Raw genomic sequence first — 23213 nt, 5'->3', positions numbered from 1 at the left:
CTGACGATGCAGATATATCAAAAATAAGTGTAAAGAATTCACACGAAAAAGGACCGTTGATATCAGGTTGTTTCAATCCACAATTTTTGAAGGTTGAATTTCCCCATTTTATTATTTCAATCAAATCTTCTGATAATTGTTGTCTCATAGAAAAAGATATTGTCTGTTTGGAAAATATCGCAACGTCGAGTGAAGGTAATTATATTGCAATAGGTCGTAAATTCAAAATTGTTGAAGAACTTTATAATAATCCATGCAGTTCTATTCATTTGGGTATATTTAAAGTAAGTCAATTATCTGACATTCAAACCTGGCCTTTGCATAAAATCAGTCATAAATTCGTAAAATTGCCATACAGGAATGAAAGATATTTCGCAGTAATACCGCTTATAAGCACTACATATTAATAATATTTGTATATTGCGCTTTAATTTGTTTAATAAAAAATTAAAATAAATTCTGACAATAAAAGCAAAATAAAATATGACAATAAAATAAAAAATTAAAATGATTTCTGATACACAATAATCTATACAAATTGAAATCTTGTTTACAATATTACTCGTAGAAGCTCTTTTGTATAATTTCACAGGAAGATGTCGAATCGAGGATTTATCGTCGTAGAATTCTCCGATGGTATCCAAGTAATACCCAAAATTTGGTTACAAAGTGAGGATGTATGCAAATATCCTTCACATTTCAAAACGGATTTAAGACTGCGAAAGGCAATTGAAAAAGAGGAAATACCAAATTCTGATTGGCCTTCCTTTAAAATTAATCGGATTTTTGGCGAGTATTGTAAGTATTTCAATAAAATAGCTTTTATTGCTGTTAAGTTTTACCTATTCATAATACTAAATGTTTACAACATTTTCAGCGTCTTTACAAAAGGCTGATGCGAAAGCAGAAAAGACCTTATACACGTCAGATATGGATACTGAGAAAGAAGCTAAATCTTATAGAAAATATAGAGCGAGGAAAGTTTTATCTTCATCCGAAAGCGAAGAAGAGTCATGCACAAGTGCAATTTTGCCACCTGCTCCATGTCCTCCTGCAAAACGTAATTATAAACAATTCTAATCGCGTATATATATATATATATATATATAATGAATTTTATATATATATATATAAAATTCATATATATCTCTCTTATATTTTAACATTATATTTTATTTTATCAATATGAAAGGTCAACGACTGTGCAATACAAACGAAACAGTACAATGTGAAAGTGCATCCATTACACGTTCTTGGGATTCTGCAAAAAAATACAAAGTATCATCACAAATTTCAAACTTGAGCTCCTACTCATCATCTTTGCAAGGTGAGCAAATTTATTACATATCTCCATGTAACAATGCATATAATATTATATAAAATTTCATACTTATAATTAATATTATCAGTAAGTATAAATTTAAAAATGTATACATAATTTTTTACATACAATATTTAAAATAATACATATACAATATTAATAATATTTTAAAAATTGTGTGCCTACATATTCTATCTATACATATATGGATATACGACGAAATATACATATATGTATATATAGAATAATATATATATGTACTATACTCATATAGTTTACATATATAACTTGTCAAAATTCCATTTTCTTTCTAACTCCTATTTTGAATGCTAAATGTATTTATAATATAATTTATGTGCAGATGCGAATGATTATGGTACTTTGTACGAAAGAGATGAAGAAGCGCTTAACATTGCTACAAGAGAGAAAAATCGAGACAATTCAATACACCGACATATGAATAAAATGGAGGAAGTTGGTCGATCTAACTGTACGCAAGGAAACCAATATATAAAGGAAAAGGAAAATAATAATTTAAATCATCAATTTTCACAAGCTGCGATTGGTAAGTAAATGTAATGCATATAAATATAATATATACACACATACACATGCCCACACACACACACACCACGCGCGCGCGCGCACGCCATTAATTTTATACATATATATTTCATATTTATCATTAATATTATCAGCAATTATAAATTTAAAAAAGTATACATAATTTTTTACATACAATATTTAAAATAATACATATACAATATTAATAATATCTTAAAAATTGTGTGCCTACATATTTTATATATACATATATGGATATACGACGAAATATACATATATGTATATATAGAATAATATATATGTGTGTGCACTCATAAAGTTTACATATATCTTGTCAAAATTCAATTTTTCTTCTAACTTCTATTTTGTATGCTAAATGTATTTATAATATATTTTATGTGCAGATGCGAATGGTTATGGTATTTTGTACGAAAGAGATGAAGAAGCGTTTAACATTGCTACAAGAGAGAAAAATGGAGACAATTTAATACACCGACATATTAATAAAATGGAGGAAGTTGATCGATCTAGCTGTATGCAAAGAAACCGATATGTAAAGGAAAAGGAAAATGATGATTTAAATCATCAGTTTTCACAAACTGCAATTGGTAAGTAAATGTAATGCATATAAATATAATATGAACACACACACACACATACGTACGAACACACATGCACGCACGCACACACGCACACGCATACGCACACGCATGCACCATTTATTATATATATATGGACCGTTTATTTTGAAAGTGGTGCAAGTCCATTTTCTTTTGTTTCGAGAAAATTAAATGTTAGCAGATCTGACAATTAAAAAATATAGGTTAATTATGTGAAGTCTGGGAATGTTTGTACTAATTTATCAATATGTAATTTGATTATATAAATTTCTTTTAGGCGAATTTAACTAAAATAATATATATTTCCAGGCTGCAAATGGACTTACACCACTTTCATAATTAGTCAATTGTAAATATCATTTAATTTCAATTTTGAAATAACAAATATCACTTAAAATATATTTCATATTAATCCAATTTTGTTTATAAATAATAACAAGAAATAAAATAGAATTTGTATTTTTTATTTTGAACGTTAATTATATTTATATATTGTTAAACTTAACACAAGATATTGGTATTATTAATTATTTATGCTCTTCATGTGGCAGTGTTTTGAAATATTCATGATGTACAGGAGGTATATAAGGTAATAGCTGCTGCATATCCTTATATTTTTCGTATGTAATAGGCCTGGCATCGTGATGGAAATTGGACTTACACCACTTTCATAATCAATGGTTACGCAATTTCTTTTACCGGCCAATTTTAAATTGAACAAAGCATTGGCATTTTTTAAGATATTAAATACTAACTAGTTATAAACAAAAAGTTTACACTAAATTAAGAATAAATTACGTCATATCTCATTTTTAAAAAAAAAAGACTTACACCACTTTCAAAATAAACGGTCCATATATATATATTTGAAATAAATGGTGTACATATAGAAATTTTGCAACTGTAATAGAGTTTAGCAATTGTGTATTGTGAGCAGATTTAGCAATTGTAAGGCCTTTATTTATACGTGTTAAATTGTTTTCTATACAAATTTAAAAATAATAGGTATTACAACTTTTACCTATTTCTAAAATTTTTAATAAAATCTATAAATATTATTATTATTATTTTTTTATAGTTTTATATAACTTTTATATAATAGATATGCGAAAGATAACAATAATAATAAATATTTTCATATAGAACTATCAATTTAAAAAAAAATGCAATAATCTACATTTTATTTCATTCATTAGTAAAATTGTATAATATATCGAAATACAATATATGTTCTTGTCTGCTATATTTTTTGAAAAAGCAACGTATGTAATGCCACTAATTTATATGTTTTATATACAATTTATATATTTAATTTACTATACTTATTACATTTTATTATATTATTATATACATTTATATACATTTATTTATATATATTATATACATGTATATGCTATTTATACATTATAAGTGTATATATATATATATATATATATATATATATATATATATATATATATATATATAACCGTTTATTAATAATAAATGCTATTTATAGTGGATCATTTCAAGAGATTAACAAGAGAAATAGTGACTATAAAATATGATATGAGACAAGCATTGAGCTTATTAGATATTTTAGTTGAAAGAACTAATAAAAGCACAGAATGTGCAAGTACGAAATTTTCTTTTGGTGACGCTGAAAATCGGTTTCCGTTGCAAACTGTAGCCCAATTAGCGGAAGTTGAGGAGATTTTGAAAGTTTCAGATTCCCAACATAACACTGAAATAGTAAGTTAACGCATATAAATTTATATACAATATAATAGTCATATATATATATATATATGTATTTCACAATTATTATCAAATCTTTTATAAGTACATTATATAATCAATCTTAGGTAAACTTTTCCACAGTAAAAACATTGTATGTCCTTTTCAGAAATTTTAATCCCTATTTTAATTTTATACATATAAATAATCCCAATTAAAATAATTAAGCGTAAAAAGCTGGTTTTTTTTACTTATAAGATTATCACATTTCATGAGATGTATTAATCATTTAAAATTATTATTAATTATTTATTAGATATTATCAGAGATATTAATCACTTAAAATTGCTATAGAAAATGATTGAAGATTGTTAAGAAAAAGACATTACTTTATTTAATCTAATAATATATTACTTTTACTCTTACCTTATAGCGCGTATATATCAAATCTATCGGAGGAACATGCGTCGATGATGCCGTAAAGAGAACGTTGTATAAAACATTCTCAAATAAATTGGCGGAGAAATATAACTGGGAAGGCCGACGCGGAAAAGAGCCACTGCATAAATTGGAACTAATGAAAGTTATTTTCAGTAAGTTTGTTTATATGTAAATACAACTGCAAAATATCTTCTGTTAGAAGATATTTTATTTTTTTTCCTCTCTATATGCGTGTAAAAATGACAGCTAATTAGTTTCAATAACTTGCCATGGAACATTCTGTATCATATATAGATATATTTATGATTATTACTTTAATCAAATTTAAAAAGTTTTTGATGAATTAAATTTTATTTCCATTTTTACATTGTATAACTTAGAAATAATTATTAAACAAAGATAATACACTATGAATTACTATAGTCATCAATCAATTAGTATAGAAGAAAAAATTAAAATAATGAAAATATTTTTAGGATCCATACTTCACAATATCCCAGATTCCGATCAGGGCAAAATACAACGAAGGGTTATGGAGTGGTTTCGACATTCAAAAGCGAGACATGAAAATGAGAAGAAGCGGACCCATAGATGCGAAGGCAACGTTTCTAATTTATCAGAATAAAGAACTGGAAAGGTATATTAATAATGTCAAAAGGTATGAAATATTAATTATTTTAATCATTACTGGCAACATATTACATACAAATTCTATTGTACGTTGTGTTATAGAATTATTTGCATATTTCGCAGTTATTTTCACTTGCAATAATGTACGTAAGTTCGTTTTCAGCTCTTTTTATGAAACAGTCACTGATGAAATGCGATGTGCAAGTTTCCAATAGCTTATTATATCGCAAGTCTGAGACTTCCTAAAAAAAAAAAAAAATTAATACAAGATATGAGTAGATATAGCGAAAAGATAAGAAGGGGAGAAATATATTATTGTTTTAACACACAATTTTCTAAACTCGTATTCAGAATAATGTTTATTTTTTATATGTTTAGATTTTTATATGTATATCTATACTCACCATTCACGCTCATCACTGTATATTGAAATTAAATTTGCATGGCTCTTTAATTATAGATTATTTCCGACACTATTTGTACACTACTATTGCTTATGTTTCTGTAAAAGCCATTGGCTTTAAGTAGAATGGACTGGGTTTTGATATTCACTGCTAATATTGAAAATCAATAGTATATGTTATGTAAATTATAAATTTTCAGTATTGAGAGCCATTAGAAAAATATAAAAACAGTAAGATTTAGACGGTAAACAAATTGATCAATCACAATTGAGTACTCTCGAAATAACCCTAGTGAATCTCGATTATGATTGGTCAATTCGTTTACTGTCTAAAAATAAGCCTATTATAATAGATTTTACATATGTTTCAGATGTGCATGGACAATTTACATCCACATTTTAATTAATAATAAAAGTTATATAGTTTTTCGAGTTACGCGCATTATAAATATATTAAGATTGCATATAATAATCGAACATATGCATCTGTGTTAATAAAAATTTTTATTTTATGAAATTTTTATTGACACAGATTCGTGTGTTATCATCAATTACTGCAAAATATTTCTTATTTATATGATTTGTATTTGTTATTGGTTTTACAATAAATAGAAAAAGGTTTTTCACAATTTTTTCATTTTTGTGTGTTTACAATTATCTTCCTTTTACTATTAAGATGAAAATAGAACCGACTGATCGAAAAATTGCGAAATCTTCTTAATTTATTAATTGTACCGTTAAAAATATTTGCAATTTTATTTCATATCGGTTATATATGATAATATATACAATTATAACTTAATTCAAATTTATCAATAAAATCGAAAAAATATTTTTCTTTTCTATAAAAAATTATATACAATACATTTACAGGCAATAACTAAAAAAAAAAATTTTTGTAGGGATTGTTGGATATGTATTATTTATTCATTTTTCTGTTTGCGTAAATAATTGTATTAAAAACAATTAATATATTTTTGATTTAACGAAATATATTTCTTGTATTTGGTACAATTAGTACACACATAAAAATGAGTAAATAATATAAATTCAACAATTTATGAATGATAGTTTAGTTTTTAATTTTTGTGGAAAAAGCATCCATAATGAATCTATATAACCTCTAGTTAATGTCTATTATTTATCCATCAAAGTTCCACAAAATATCTATTATTACACCATATAACGTTCATGTTACATCTATGAAGACGTCTAATGGATGTTGAATGGAAGTAAGAAATGCGGAACTGTGGATGTCTAATAGATGTCTATAGGAGATTACATGGACGTCTAATAGAGGTTTTGAATCTCCATGATGAACGTCTACTTGACTTCCATTAGAGGTTTTTGTTCCGTGTGGGTATAATATACTAGCAAATATGTATTATAACAGTCATATAACATTAGAGTAAAAAATTTAAATAACAGCTGTTATATAATATTTATTATATAAATTTATATATCATCTGTTTACTATTGTTATATAATATATGTAGAATAGTTATATGTTTCTTCATTTGCGTATTTTGCTCAATGCTGCTAATAAATTCCGCGACTTTTTTATTCATATTACGCGCGGCTTTTTCTCGCGTCCTCTCAAACGTTTAATATCGCGACGATAAAGAACCAGTGTTAAAATAGCGCTGGCATCGCGGTAACGCGTGTTTGCCTATCTAGTTAAGATACAATTCAGGGTTGAATTATTGTTGGCAGGAAAGCGGGCAAAAAGTGAGTACGCATTACCACGCATTACGCATTGTGCCTTCGTGTTACAACAAAAAGTGATCGTTTCCAGTGATCGGTTTTGTGTCGAGAATTATTTGATGCTCATATTGACCGTCGTGTGTTTAATTATTAGTATTGGGCTCTGCAATGGATGACTCTGCGAGAGCAAGCATAGATAGTATATTATTCTGAACCGCAGAAATATACATGTGTGCTGCATTCTTTCTCTGCGCGATCTTTTTTTGTTCTTTTTTTGTCTCAACTCTCTGCGACTTGTCTGACAAAGATAATTGTACAATAATAATTGTAGAACTCTACACAAGCCAAAGACTGTAAGTATATATACCTAGACAGCACAAAACATCCTCAGGATCATCCTGAATATGTCCAGGACGGTTCAGGACATTTGTAGGATGTTTTAAGATATTATTATAAATATATTTATAAAAATTTAATATGCATACATCATTATTTTTAGTTGTGTCGGCTATTTAATATAATTTAGAAATCTTAAGTATTATAATAAGTATTAATGTCATATAAATGTCCACTGGATAACCCCTGGATGTCTGTAGGATATATCTGCTCTGTCTATTATATTGGATGTCTTTTGGATTTCCAGAGGACATATATATGTGCAATTAATTGTTAACATTAATTTCGTTTAATATTAATAATTGAATTTGATGCGCACATTTTCATATATCCAAAATTATTATTTATTTAATATTTTATGAGAAATGTTACTGTTCGCAACATTCCAAAAACTTTACAAACAATAGAGTATTCAATCGCTAGTTCGTTTGTTTACCGCTATGCGACATGCGAACTCGTATTTGAGATTTGGTCATGAGAATTATATAAAGCTTACAAAGAGCAACTGACAGGAAATTACAAATGTAATTATTTTCTATCAGTTCAATTTCTGATGCAATCCCAACATAGGGAATTCAGATATTGGATTGTTTAGAAAATATTACACAACTCAAACCCGGGAGCCAAACCTAAAATATTCATGTACAGCACGAAAGCCTCAAATATTAAAGAACGGTGAAATATTTTTAATATTAGATTTTTAATATTGGCAGTAAATAACAAAATAATTTTAATTTATATTGAAATTTTAAAATTTGCTCCTTGAAACGTACGAAAAATATCCCTAACATATCCTATAAAAATCCTTAGGATGTTCCACAGGATCTTCCTGGATTCTCCAGAGGTTAATATACGGCTATCATTTACTCTTCCTCAGGACATCCAGAGGAGATCTGAGGATTACAATGGGATATCCTGAGGATATCCTACATGTATGTCCTGGATGCCCTTTGGACGTCCTAAGGACATCCTTGTGCTGTCTGGGGACATAATAAATATGTTTCTGCATATTGTTAGAATATATAAGATTGTTGGGTGATATCCCTTATAGTTAGTATATATATGGTTGATATATATATATATATATATATATATATATATATATATACACATATATATATATATATATGTTTACATCCTGCACTATATGTTATTTACATTCAGATTCTACAACAAAAGAAATTAAAAAGATTATTGAGTTACTGCGGTTTTTTCTTCTTGAGAGATATATGATATACATATGTATAATATATATGAAATATATGCGTATAATATATATATATAATCTTTAACTATAATCACTTTTCAAGCTTCGAAAATGATATAAAAGATTATGTATTAAGATTATTAAAATAGGTCACTTAGTTGGTCTATTTATTAAACTTAATATATAATCATTTATATTATTGTCGAAATTTGAAAAGTGATTATAGTAAGATTATTATATAGATGGTAGGTCATTAATTTTATTTGGACATTTTATAATGTTCGTAGATAAAATAATAAAACTTTTAAATTATATATTATTCTTCTCATTATTATTATAATTATTATGGAATCACTCAATCTCGTGTACCCTGATAATGTGCGTCCACAGAAACATATTTTTATTATATCATAAATGATAATTATATATATATATATATAAATATAAACAAATTTCTAAACTAAAATAAATATATAATAAACTTTCTATATATATATATATATACTAACTATAGGAAATCACCCAAACAATAACACATATTTATTATATCAAAATTAATGTTTATATATAAACACATTTTTAAACTGAAACACAAATGTATAACATATATATATAAAAACTGTCTCTCTCTCTCTCTCTTTATATATATATATATATATATACATACATATATATATATATATATATATATACATATATATATATATATATATAATTGTAACAATTATATAAATTGATGCATTAAGAACATATAACTGTAATAAAATTAATGTATAACATAATATTGCTACTGATTTAATATATTTATATAGTTGTTATATAAATATTACATGTATATTCAAAAACATTTGAAAATTATGATGTAACATTTATATAACAAATATATAAATATCAAATCAGTAACAATGACGTTATATTTTCATTTTATAATAGTTATGTTCTTAATGTAACAATAATATAATATTATATAATTGTTACAATTAAATGTATATAACGGCTATATAACATTTTTGCTTGAGTGGGAAATTACAAGGAATGAGAATGTTACATGTTACAATCTTGTAATATTACTTGTTATATTCCGTTATACTGAATTATGTAACCGTTATAACATAGTTACAAAAGTGTGTTTGCTGGGTAGTAGAATAAACGTGTTACAGTATTGCAATTAAACAACAAATAATGTTAAGCAATTTATTAATAAAATTGCAATCGGGTAATTTATCGTATGTGACATAAAAAAAGGAATTCATTACCCAGATAGCAAAATGCTAGCAGCATGCGCGCAGATTGGCAGCAAATTTAATCAGAATTCCATGCCAAAACCATAGCCATCTGTGACCACATTAAGCTCAGGTTTTGTCGATAGAGCCTGCTGACAGGCAATGTGAGCAGATTAGCAGCAGAAATCACGCAGAGTCTGCGCGCAATCTAACGGTAGATTGACAGCAAAAATCGAGCAATTTCTAGACATTTATATAAAATAGTACATTTAAATGGATTTAAACATTTAAAGGGTCTCGAGTCCAAGTAGCAAAATGACAATAAATTTTGGGCACAAAATAACCAATTAGAGTTAATCCTAAAGTTAGGTCTCATAAGATTCAAAAATGACGTCAATAGTTGATGTCATTTTCTGACGTTTGTATTAATAACATAAATTTATAATATTGATAATATGTATTAATGTAATATATATATAAAAATTTGAATTAATTTATGAAATTAAATCAAAATTAAAATATTTTATTTATATGGAAGTTAATTTCTATTTTATATCTTAAATAGATATAATAACGAACGATTTTCACTTATTTGGATAATTTCTTTCCAAATAAGTGAAAATCGGATATTTATCTGTCTGATTTTCTAAAAATCAGTTCAATATCTGAATTCCCGGTACGGGAGTCGTACCAGAAATTAAATTGAATAATTAATTTATGAAATAATTACGATAGAAATAATTACGATGTTATTAGCCGCATTTTGCAGGCATTATATATACGCTCGTAACAAGAACTTGAATACGGATATAGAAAGTGAATAGTGCGCCGCATAGCTGTAAGCGAATAAACTATACTATTTCAATAAATTATATGAATGCTAAAAGCTGCAGATTCTGTTTGACTTCTACTGCCGATTTGCCATCAGATTGCGCGCGCGCAGATCTTGCTCGATTTCTGCCGACAACCTGATGTCAAGTCATGTTAGCAGATCCTGCTCGATTTCTGCTACCAATCTGCCGTCAGATTGCGCGCGCGCAGATCCTACTCGATTTCTGCTATCAATTTGACATCAAATTGCGTTGTGCAGATCCTGCTCGGTTTCTGCTGGCTATCTGCTATAATAATTCTATGCAAATCCTGCTCGGTTTCTGCTACTGATCTACTGTCAAATTATGTCAGCAGGTTTGTAACATTTCTGCTGACATTCTGCTATCATTATCTGATATAACAGACTTTGTATACAATCTGGAATCTTTCTGCTGACAAAAATTTGTAGCAGACGTTTGGCAAAATCTGTTCGAACAGACTTGGCTATCTGGGTAGTTTGTCAAATAAAAGTTTTGTTAAATTGTATTACAAATTATACCCAAGTGAAAAGTGTTTGTTTCAGAAATGCTTAAAAGAGGATCGATCATCTTAATAGGAATTAATAACGACAACTTTCCTTTATTTGCAGAAATTGCAAATATTTTTAAAACTAATACAAATGTATCTTTATCGCCACCGTCACATTTCTATGCTACTATAAAATATCTGTTTACAACATACTTCGATAATCATTATCAAGCTTATGCTGTAAATATATCGGAAAAATATGATACCATAAATTTCGACTGTGTACAGTATTTCAAAGTATATACATTAATTCAAAAAGCAGCTGGTAACTATTATATTAGTTATTGAAACGTATTCTGTAACATTAGTTATTGAAAAATATTATATTATTTTCTAGTGGATATATATACAACTTAAGTGATTTATATAAAGATTTTAAAAAAGAGATTATTTTCTAATGTGTATGTATTTTATTTTTTATTTTATAACTTATTTTTAAGTAAAACATTAAGTTTAAGTACATTAAGTTCTGTAATTTTTTTTTCTGTTTTATAATGTTCCATAAACAGAATATCTTTTATAAGACTATCTTTTATAATATCTTTTATGTTTCACAATTTATGTTTCACAAACTACAATATTATTTAATTTCTTTTTAATATGCTGTAATGAAAAAATATAATATATAATATTAATATATAATAGATATATATAAATAAAATATATTTTTTTTTAAATAAATATATAAAAAAAGATACATTTTATGTAAATATAAAATAAATACTCATCAAAAAATAACTTATTCATATTTACATTCTTCCTCACACATTACTTCCATAATAAAATAACTATATGAATGATTATTTTATTATACTCAACATAGTAATCCCAAACAGTTATTATGAAATTGTTTTAACCATATTAAAATGATCAAATCTTTCTCAAGAAAACATGTTAATAGAAACTTTTTCTATAGTTGAGTAAACATTATAAACTGAAACTGTTAGAACCATATACATTGTAGACCTAATTATATATAAGAAGTGTAATATTACTATTAATATAAGTACGCTTATTATATTATGGCATATAGTTTTTTGATCTTTCAATTATGGTCATTATCATTATATTTATAGTACGATTTACTATATATAAATCGCAGGTTATAGTATATAAAACCATGTATATGGTTATATGAATTCATGCTAAAGCTATGACAACAATAATGTAGTATTGAGTCAGCTATAATTTGCATTGTTAAAATAACTATAAAAATGTATTTAATTCTTTCCACTCGAGATTACAATTCACGATGGAGACAAGTGAAAATGATAAATTTGATTTCTTGGACATCACTATAATTCCAAAAAATAACCGGTTGAATTTTGATTGGTTTTACAAACCTACATTTTCTGGCAGGTACCTTAACTTTCTTTCACAGCATCCTTTGTGCCAAAAAAGAGGTACTATTATAGGCCTGGTCGACGGGGCTTTTTTGCTCTCCCATCCTAGTTGTCATCAAAGAAATTTAAATTTTATCATTAACATTTTATTGGACAATAACTACCTATTAGATTTTATATTTATGACCCTTCGAGATAAACTCAAGTATTTATTTAGTAATTACAATAAACATAATCATAATTTCTCTGATAATAAGGATGACACTAGTGAGGGAGAAAAAAAATTTTTTACAATTCCATATGTCATCAATCTCTGAGCGATTCAGGAGTATAATTAGGGATTTGGACGTCAGACTTTCGTACGTTAGCCTAAACAAACTACATCGTTTCATCAAAGTACACAAAGATCATGTTCCCAAACCATTATGTAATAATGTGGTTTATAAAATCGAATGTGATAATTGTGATGCATCGTATGTCGGTCAAACGAGCAGACAATTAAAAACGAGAATCAACGAACATCGTAATCACATTCGACGTAATACAATACTTCTGTTCATTCTGTTATTACTGATCACAGATTACAATTTGATCATGATTTTAAGTGGAACGATGTTAAAATATTGGATAGTGAACCGTATTATAATAAACGTTTGATATCTGAAATGGTTTTTATAAAAAGACAAAATAATAGTTTAAATCTACAAATTGATACGGATTGCCTGCATGAGGCGTATGTCAATACGATAGACATGCTCCCGAAATTATGACCTTCGGTTCCTATATTTATATACAATACTCTAGACACATCATAGACATTATATTCATGTGTTTTCGTTTTGCTCTTTAAATCTATCATTACCGTTCGCACTCGTATATATTGAGCATATGATTTACGTTTTAATTTGTGATATGTAATAAGCGATATCTGGTGACAATGAGGAATAAGAATCCATCTCTTTGTGAGTTCTTTAATTGTTCTTTGTAGGTTCGGTCTCTAATAATTTTGTAATTATTCAGATATGCATGTTCTCTGCCATGGCATACGTTAAAGAAATGGTTGTCTTTACGGAGGCTTTATGCTGCCGTATTTACTTCTTTACTACGAACATTGAAGAACACAGCCTACAGATGACATGTATAGTTTAATTTTAAACGTGACTTCGACATGCTCTCTCGATATGATAGCGCATAAATCGAAGACTTGTCGTGTATAGTTAGTTTAGCCATTTTCGCGATTTTGAATGAGTTATATAAGGATCTCGCCCTTCGCATCAAGAGGGAAGTCCCTTAAGGATTGCAGCGCAAAAATCAAAATTATCGGGAGATAATAGCGCATAATTAGCGCATAAATCCTGCGTATTTGTTCTTTGAAATAAATTGTTATTAATGGGTGGGGGGGGGCTCGCTGACTGTCCACTCAGCCCCCCACAAAAAAAATTTTTTTTTGCTAAACTAAAAGAACGCAAAAATTCTTTTTATGGATTTGGTGAGCGCATAATTAGCGCATAATTATATAATTTTTTTATTGAATTTGTGCAATATGGGGGGGCCAGCTAGGCAGACGTGTCAGAGTCTGTAAGACGCTTGGAAATCCGAAACGATCCTAGACAACGCTCAACGAGAGAGAAAAATGGGGTTGGGAGTACCCAGCCTCCTCCGAGAGTTTGCGGCACCTCAAATAAGTCCGACCACCTACGTGCAACGGCGATCGTCCAGTGGTAGGGAGTTCCCTGCCATTGACGGGTGTTCCCGTCAACCGTTTCACTCCTGAATTCCGCGAGGAAAGACCATCCCGAGTAAAATATAACGCGCTATACGCGCGCCGCCAGTAATTCCGTGACCGCCATTTACGCGACCGGACTCGCCATTAATTTGGCGCGCTAAGACCCGCGCAGGAGGAGGATCCTGCCGCAACACCGATCGACGTACGAGAATGAATACAGGCGCGTCAAAGGACTGCCCACCGGCCCGACCGAAATTACCGCCCGATAACTAGCGGCATCTGCCGAAATCGCGACCCGCGATCCGTAATCGATATTATATCGAACCGCCGAAATCGCGCTCCGCGCCACGCATACGTGCATTGCATTGGATGCACCGCACTCGACACGACCGCACTGCTATCCGTTCCGCATCTCACACGCCCACGCTTGCATTATTGTCACACACATACCGCCATTCGCATTACATGTATACTTTTGATACTCTGCTATTTTATTATACACATATATTATATTGTACATTCGCGCACGCATTCACTCGCCTATCGTCTCACACGCACACAACTACACGCCCACACACACATACATCGTTTATACACATACACTCACGCTGTACAAACACACGTTTATCCGCAATAAATTATATTTTACCTAATAATACTTTCGTTCGTCTCTCGATATCCCCTTTCACGAGCCCCGGATCCCGACCGAGTTATCCGTCACCGCCTCGCGAAAGCGGATCATTACAACTGATATTTGTAATTTAATATACATAAAATTTTGATCTATTTCGGATCTTTCTCAATATTTTTTGTATGTAGTGTATGATGTACAAAAAATTATTCATTTCTTTATATAATCAAAGTGAGCTCTCGAAATTTGCAGGTTTTTTAAATAGTATTATTATCTTCCCCAGGTCGTCAAACGAGAATACAAGAAGAAGGAAAAAGAAAAAGAGAGAGAGAGAGAGAGAGAGAGAGAGAAGAAAAGAAGAAGATAGAGGGGAGAAACGGAGTGCGGAGTTCACGATTTCATATGAAAAGTGAAAAAAAAAATGAGAAAATTACAGTTTTGTTATCGGCTTCTGCATCAACATTTACTTAATATAACAAATTTGTAATCTACACGTGCCTAATCAGTAAACTCCGCACTCGGCATTTCATCATAGAGTATAAGTGAACTTATTGTTAGAGAAGTGAGTTTAGAAGCTTTATAAAAAAGATTTTGCAAAATAAAATTTTCGTGCGTATGTGTGTGTGCGAGATCGAGGCTCAAGAGTAAAACAGAGCAGTAGATTAGTTGCGTGATGTCGCGCTAGACGGAACTGCAATCTTACATGACATGGACAAACATAATCATACCATCTTTGTTTCTTTCATTGATGAGAAAGTAATATATATGTACGCACTAACATTATTGCAATATCTTTTCTCTCTCGATCATACGCTCTGTCTCTTTCTAATCGCTCGCTCGCTATCTATTACGTATCGCGTATCGTTTGTAACGATGCACCCCCATCGTTACCCGGCAAGTAGGACCAGTCGGAAGTCTGCCGCCCGGCGAACACCAGCCGGGCATTGGCAGAGGCGCCTAGCGCCCTTTTTAATATTCGAATTACCGCCGTTGCGATAAACAACCGTACGGCCGTTATACGGCCGCCGTTACGCCGTTACACGGAAAACCGAGCACAGCCGAATGCTGCCGGAAGATCCCGAGCGTCACCCGCCGAAACGCCGCGTCATTTCGCCCAGGGGAAGCGACGCGTTTACCGTAAGGATTACCCGACGAAAGCAACGCGTCGTTATCCCCACCCGGGGGCGAACCAATCCTAGAACTCGCATACAAACGAAGGAGCGTGAGATTGACGCGTTCGCAGTCTCCGCCGAGCATTCTCGGTCTCCTCGCCGCCTGCGAAATCCTATCGAAAGTCCAACCTTATCAGACGAAAGCGGAGAGTTCGCCGCTACCTAAGATTCGGTCTAAGATCCGACCGCTACCGCTAAACGGAACGGGGGGCGGCGAGTTCGCCGCTCCGTCGAGGCTTCTCAACTCCCGCTAGTCATCCTCTATCCGCGTACAGAAGCAGGGACGGAGAGTTCTCTGCCCGATCGAGGATCCTCGATCTCCGGCCGCCTCCTCCCGCCCACCTGGGAATACGCGGATAAAAACACGCGAACGCACCGACACGATTGTACCGTGATCCAGCAATTATAATCGCGCCGAGCTACGTAATTACATCACCCGATATAATTCCACGCGCCGTCAAAATAAATACGGCCTTGCCGTACACGAGCCGAACATCCGCGCCCTGTTTCTTGCGCATTTCGCGCGCCGTCAAAATAAACACGGCCTTGCCGTACACGAGTCGATAGACTGCGCCCTGTTTCTTGCGCATTTTGCGCACCGTCAAAATAAACACGGCCTTGCCGTACGCCGCCGAATATTTTAAGCGGTTTGATACATCGAACATCGCGCACCAAATAACGAACGCGAATTGCATCTAACGTGTTGCATCATCCGCCGCTTCACGAAATATATTGTAAATAGACCATTGCCGAAAGAGGCGAATAAATACGCTACATTATAACTCAAACTTTTCGTATGTCTCACCTTTTCACCAGCCCTGATCCCGATCGAGTTCATCCGCGCGCGCTCGCGAAAAGTAACTCCGTTACACATTTAACTTCATGCTTCTCGCATTTTCACTTACTCGTTCACTCTTCTCTCTCTCTCTCTCTCTCTCTCTTTTTGCTTGTTCATTATTATATTCTTTTATTCGTTTATTCCCATTATTATATTCTTTTATTTGCTCAACTTTTATTCTTTCGATTCTCGTCTCCCTACATGAATTTATATATGAAATAAATTTATTTATTTATTTTTATTTTATAAAGCATAAATGAGATATACAACAATAATTAATTTTCTTTTTCTATTTAACTATAATTAAATACAACACATGTACATACAAAAATACACATAATTAATTACTTTTTCTATTTATAATACACAATATCTCATTTATATTCTATAAAATAAAAATGAATAAATTAATGCTTAAACTAATAATTATTATTATGTAGGAAGACGAGAATAAAAAGAATAAAAATCGAATAAATAAGAGAATATACTAATGAAAAAGAAAGAATACAATAAAAAAATGAGCAAAGAAAGAGAGAGAGAGAGAGAGAGACAGAGAGACAGAGAGAGCAGCGTGAATGAACGTGTAAACGAATGTGCGAGGAGCATGATATACCAGGTATATAAATATGAAACCGGAATTTTTGTATAGAAAATACACGTTTATTGTATGAAAATGATAAAAAATATTTTATTCGAAGTATTGCTAGCTATACATTTTTCCCATCTCTCTGACAATTTGTGGATGCCACGCCAAAAAAACTGTTGCTCCTTTGAGGCAAACCAGTCATCGAGTTATTTTCGTACATTTTCATAAGAAGTGAAGTGCTGCTCAGCAAGTGCATGTCCCATCGATGCAAATAAGTAATAATCGGATGGAGCCAAGTCTGGTGAGTAAGCCGCATGTGAAAGTATTTCCCAACTAAACGCAATCGTTTCCTTGATCGGTTTTGCTGTGTATGATGGTGCATTATCATGAAGCAAAATCACTTTGTGTTGCCTTTTTTAATATTCTGGTCGTTTTTCACGCAAAGCTTGATTCAAATCGATCATTTGTTGTCGGTAGCGTTCAGTATTAACGGTTTTGCCAGGTTTTAGCTGCTCATAATAGATCACACCCTTCTGATCCCACCAAACACAGAGCATTGTCTTCCGTCCATAGCGATTTGGCCTTGCAGTCGAAGTCGATGGTTCGCCTGGAGTTACCCATGGTCTTTTACGCTTAGGATTCTCGAAATATATCCACTTTTCATCGCCAGTCACAATTCGATGGAGAAATGACTTTCTTTTGTACCTGGCGAGCAGCATTTCGCAAGTGATTTTTCGGTTTTCCTGCTGTCATTCGTTCAGTTCATGTGGAATCCAGTTTCCCATCTTCTGGATCTTTCCCATGGCTTTCAAACGTATGGAGACGGCTTCTTGTGTCACGTTTGAGCGTTATCCTCATCCAACAATGTTTGCAATTCGCTGTCTTCAAACTTTTTCGGTGGTCTTCCACATTCTTCGTTTCTCACGTCAAAATCGCCACTTTTGAATTTTTTAAACCACTCAAAGCACTGTGACTTAGGCACAAAATTCGACATGTTCAACGCTATTAAAAACTATGCTATGAAACTTGTATTGTTGTGAGTTGAAAATCTTTATCAGAAACAAGAAAATGGCGCCAATGACGCGGTTTGATGGTAACTACATTGACAGCTAGGGCCATCTATGGGCAAATTCCGGTTTCATATTTATATACTTGGTATATATATATATGCGTATGTCAAAGGGCTATTTTGACGACATTTAAAAAATGAATATTTTATTGCATACATAAGAGTACATTTACTTTCTAACGCATACATTACTTTTATTTATAACATAAAATGTACTAGTACATATGTATAAGAAATAAATTACCAATTGGCTAGTATAACGACAGTACAAAACTATTTACAATCCCAGTAAGCAATTTGTTAACAAATTGTCGCCAAATTGGCATCAAATTCGCTCAAAACTTGGTAACAAATCCAGTGCCATCTGTGTCCGCATTAAGCTTGTGTTTTGGTGACAAAGCTTGTTGACATAACCTGACAGCAAATTGACGGCAAAAACCGAGCAAAGCTTGACATGATTTGACGCCAAATTGATGGCAAAAATCGACCAAGATCTGCGCAAGACAATCTGATAGCAGATTGTCAGCAAAAACCGAACAAATTCTGCAGCTTTTGGCCATTCATATAAAAGTATATATTTAAATAGATTTAAAGCCTTAACCCTAAGTAACAAAATGATGATAAGTTTTGGTCATAAAATGACCATTAGATAATTAGACATTATATAAAATCATATATTAATATGTTAAAACATATAAGTAAATTCAAATAACTTAATTTATAAAATTAAGGATCTTTTTGGACAGAAATTGTTTTGAATAAGTGAAAATCGAACAATTATCTGTCCGATTTGCCAAAAATCAATTCAATATCTGAATTTCCTGTATAAGAATTATGTCAAAAATTGAACTGATAGAAATATATATATTATAATATTATTAGCATTTTGTAGGCTTTATATACACTCATGATAAGAATTTGAATACGGGTATAGATAATGAATAACGCGCCGCATAGCGATAAGCGACTGAACTATTTTATAATACTTTGTAATAAGCTGCAGATTTTGTTCGGTTTTTGCTGTCAATTTGCCATCAAATTGCGCACTCTAGATCCTGCTCAGTTTTTGCCGACAATCTGATGTCAGTCATGTCAGCAAGCTTTGCTCGGTTTCTGCTGCCAATTTGCTGTGTAGTTATGTTAGCAAGCTTTGCTTGATTTTTGCCGGCAATCTGCCAGCTTAATCGGTAATAACAACTCTTGTACCAAATTTGTAGCCTTTTTGCTGACAATAATTTGTAGCAAGCACTTGGCAATATCTGTTAGAACAGACCTGGCTGACTGGGATAATATATCATATGATTAATATGACGACACTATTATATTTTATGAAACGATTATTTTAACGACATTCTATATATCAACTATTTTAAAATACACAAGTAAATTTCAAACACAATAAACGAGTAAAAAAGAATTAATGAAAAAAATATAAAGAATTAACAACACAAAATTACTTTTGATGAAAACTACTTTTAAGTCGATTTTAATTTTAATTATTACAAAACTATATTATAAAAAACGACATCCGACGATTGGAAAGAGATAAACTCTGAACTAGTAAAGCCATTTTAGTTATAAAGGATAAACTTCATTATTGCTTCAACAAATATTGAATAATATAAGTTCATAGATAAATGTTGATCATTCCATTATAGATTACAAAATTATATGTACAGAGACTTTAATATTGAACTCTAGTTTAAAAGATTTTTCGTGCTTTGTAATGGATTACTTATTTTGTGCAATAATATACATATATGTAAGAGAGATACACATATATAGTACATATAATAATATATAAAAACAACATGCTCTTTATAAAAGTGTGATATGTTAAAGCACTGTTTTCCATGATTTATTCAATAAATGAAAATCAATATACAAATATCATTTCAATATTCTAATACATCAACAATACAAAGTTATTATAATTTCAACTATTAGTGACAATTAATGAATTAGCATTGCACTACATATAACAAGATTCTATTAGCGGAGACTATAATATTAAAGTCCCGTTCGAAAAATTCTCGTGCTTCGTAATGGATTTCTTCTTGGTATTTGACATACGCTAGATCTGTGCGTGTTTTGCCAATTAATATTCATTTATTACTGTTGCCTGTTGAAATCAAAATAAACATATATAGTATTAATAGACAGCAAGACATTAAGATTTTCTTCTTTGTAAAGGAATCATACTTATATATGCAATTATCATCATCATGATTTTGTTTTTCCTTAAATTCAATTTAGTCTCTTCTTTTAAATTCAATAAGTAAAAACATACAAAACTTAAACATACTTTTTCATAATGTAGTTACAAAATTATCTCAATAGTATTCACTCCATAGACAAATTTATTATTTCCAATGTACAAATTTCACTATAAATAAAAAAGATCAAATATATAAGCAATATACAAATGTCATTTCAATCTTCTAATACTATCACCAATACAAAATTCTTATTATTTCAATTATCAATATAAATGAGTGTTGATCACTCCACTACAGGTCACAAGATTCTATTAGCGGAGATCATAATATTGAAAATCTCGCTTAAAAGATTTTCATACTTTGTAATGGATTTCTTTTTAACATTCGGTGCACGCTGGATCTGTGTGTGGTTTGCAAATTAATATCCATTATAGTTACCTGCTAAAATCAAAATAAATGATAAGATATGATATTAATACATACGAATTTAAACATTTTCCTTTGTATAATAATCTTACCTGTATAATTGTTATTACCACAATTCAATCCTTTTTCAATTTAATAGAAAACACACAATATTTATATTATTATTTCATAATGTAGTTGCACAATCCCAGTATCGCTGATGTACTCCATTATTGCTTCAACAGATATTGCAAGTTGATGAATAAGCGTTGATCATTCCATTACAGATCACATGATTCTATTAGCGGAGACTATAATATTGAACTCTCGCTTAAAAGATTCTCGTGCTTTGTAATAGATTGCTTCTTGATATTCATTGCAAGCTGGATCTATGTGTGGTTTGCAAATTATTTTATACATTATTGTCGTCTGCTAAAATCAAAATAAACATGATGTAATATTAATAGATATGACTTTAAATCATTTTCCTTTGTACAACAATCTTACTCATATAACTGTCATCGTCACAATTCAGTCTTTTTTTCAATTTAATAATGAAAACACAATACTTAAAAATATTATGTAAATTATGAAAATATAATAAAATTACTCACTTTTAATTATAATGTGCCTTGTTGCAAAATTTTTAGAATTTGTTGTACATTCCTATAATACCCAACACTTTCACCAACAAAATGTTTATTCAATGACACTTCAGTAAGATTAGAAAATCTAAAAAACTTACAAATATTGTGTATATTTTGAAACTATAAATGCGATCACACAAAATATAAATATAGAGAGAAACACGCGAGGTTAAGATAACTGTCATGTATGCAGTAGGTAATATAGGTTACGCTATGGTTGGAAAAAAACTACAGATGTTCCGAAACACTGCATTAATCAATTATGACAAGGAAATTTTATAATTTTTTAATCTCATTGACCAACCACCAAAATATTATTCAGCATCTATATCGACTAATCTCTTATCGACTGCAGTCATAGAAAAAAGCATTATTAGGATATTTTTATTATTTATATATAGACTTATTTTTTGCATAAATTAAAATACGTTATTCAGAAACAGCACCGGCGATAATAGATAACTTCGGTTTAAAACACGGCAACCGCTAAAGAAACCGATGTCGTTCAATGACTGCATTTTTTCCGTACTTTGTAGTGTTGAAATTATGGCATTAAAGTGTTAAAAGTTGTATATTTATGATTCTTAAAACATGATAGCGCGACGAAATTTTTTACATTATCGCCAATATCTCTCGTGCAATATAAATTTTTCTCCTTGATTTCGACTATCGCCAAAGATATCGGTATTAATAGAGAAAGACATCCCAGACAGCACAAGAATGTCCTTAGGACGTCCAAAGGGCATCCAGGACATACATGTAGGATATCCTGAGGATGTCCTATTTTAATCCTCGCATCTCCTCTGGATGTCCTGAGGAAGAGTAAATGATAGCCGTATACTAGCCTCTGGAGAATCCAGGGAGATCCTGTGGAACATCCTAAGGATTTCTATGGGATATGCTAGGGATATTCTTCGTACGTTTCAGGGAGCAAATTTTGAAAATTGTGTCCTG

General features: G+C 30.7%; 1 protein-coding gene and 1 long non-coding RNA gene across 3 annotated transcripts; one reads left to right on the top strand and one right to left on the bottom strand.

The window, feature by feature from the left end:
- The first annotated feature begins 435 nt into the window (after positions 1-435).
- Positions 436-6154, top strand: LOC138941936 (uncharacterized). 2 transcript variants are annotated; one of them, XM_070311899.1, is made up of 9 exons: positions 436-798; positions 878-1060; positions 1193-1327; positions 1683-1886; positions 2290-2493; positions 4004-4236; positions 4655-4814; positions 5139-5320; positions 6067-6154. In XM_070311899.1, exons 1-8 carry the CDS (start codon positions 597-599, stop codon positions 5285-5287), a joined length of 1470 nt encoding a protein of 489 aa, XP_070168000.1. In that variant the 5' UTR covers positions 436-596; the 3' UTR covers positions 5288-5320; positions 6067-6154. The 2 variants fall into 2 exon arrangements, with proteins under 2 accessions (XP_070168000.1, XP_070167999.1); XM_070311898.1 differs by lacking the exon at positions 6067-6154 and having other exon boundaries at positions 5139-5466.
- LOC138941946 (uncharacterized) lies at positions 4008-5848 on the bottom strand. Its single transcript, XR_011448223.1, has 4 exons — positions 5697-5848; positions 5369-5534; positions 4648-4795; positions 4008-4228 (listed from the first exon to the last, which is right to left on the bottom strand). It is a non-coding gene; the product is annotated as an uncharacterized lncRNA (long non-coding RNA).
- Positions 6155-23213: the final 17059 nt, after the last annotated feature.

This window comes from Polyergus mexicanus, unplaced genomic scaffold (genome assembly GCF_030449975.1).
Source record: "Polyergus mexicanus isolate NDT 795.1 unplaced genomic scaffold, iyPolMexi1.0 SCAF_21, whole genome shotgun sequence".
NCBI classification, from domain to species: Eukaryota; Metazoa; Arthropoda; class Insecta; order Hymenoptera; family Formicidae; genus Polyergus; species Polyergus mexicanus.
The sequence above is the reverse complement of the archived record's forward strand: the minus strand, read 5'-3'. Positions and strand labels throughout refer to the sequence as shown.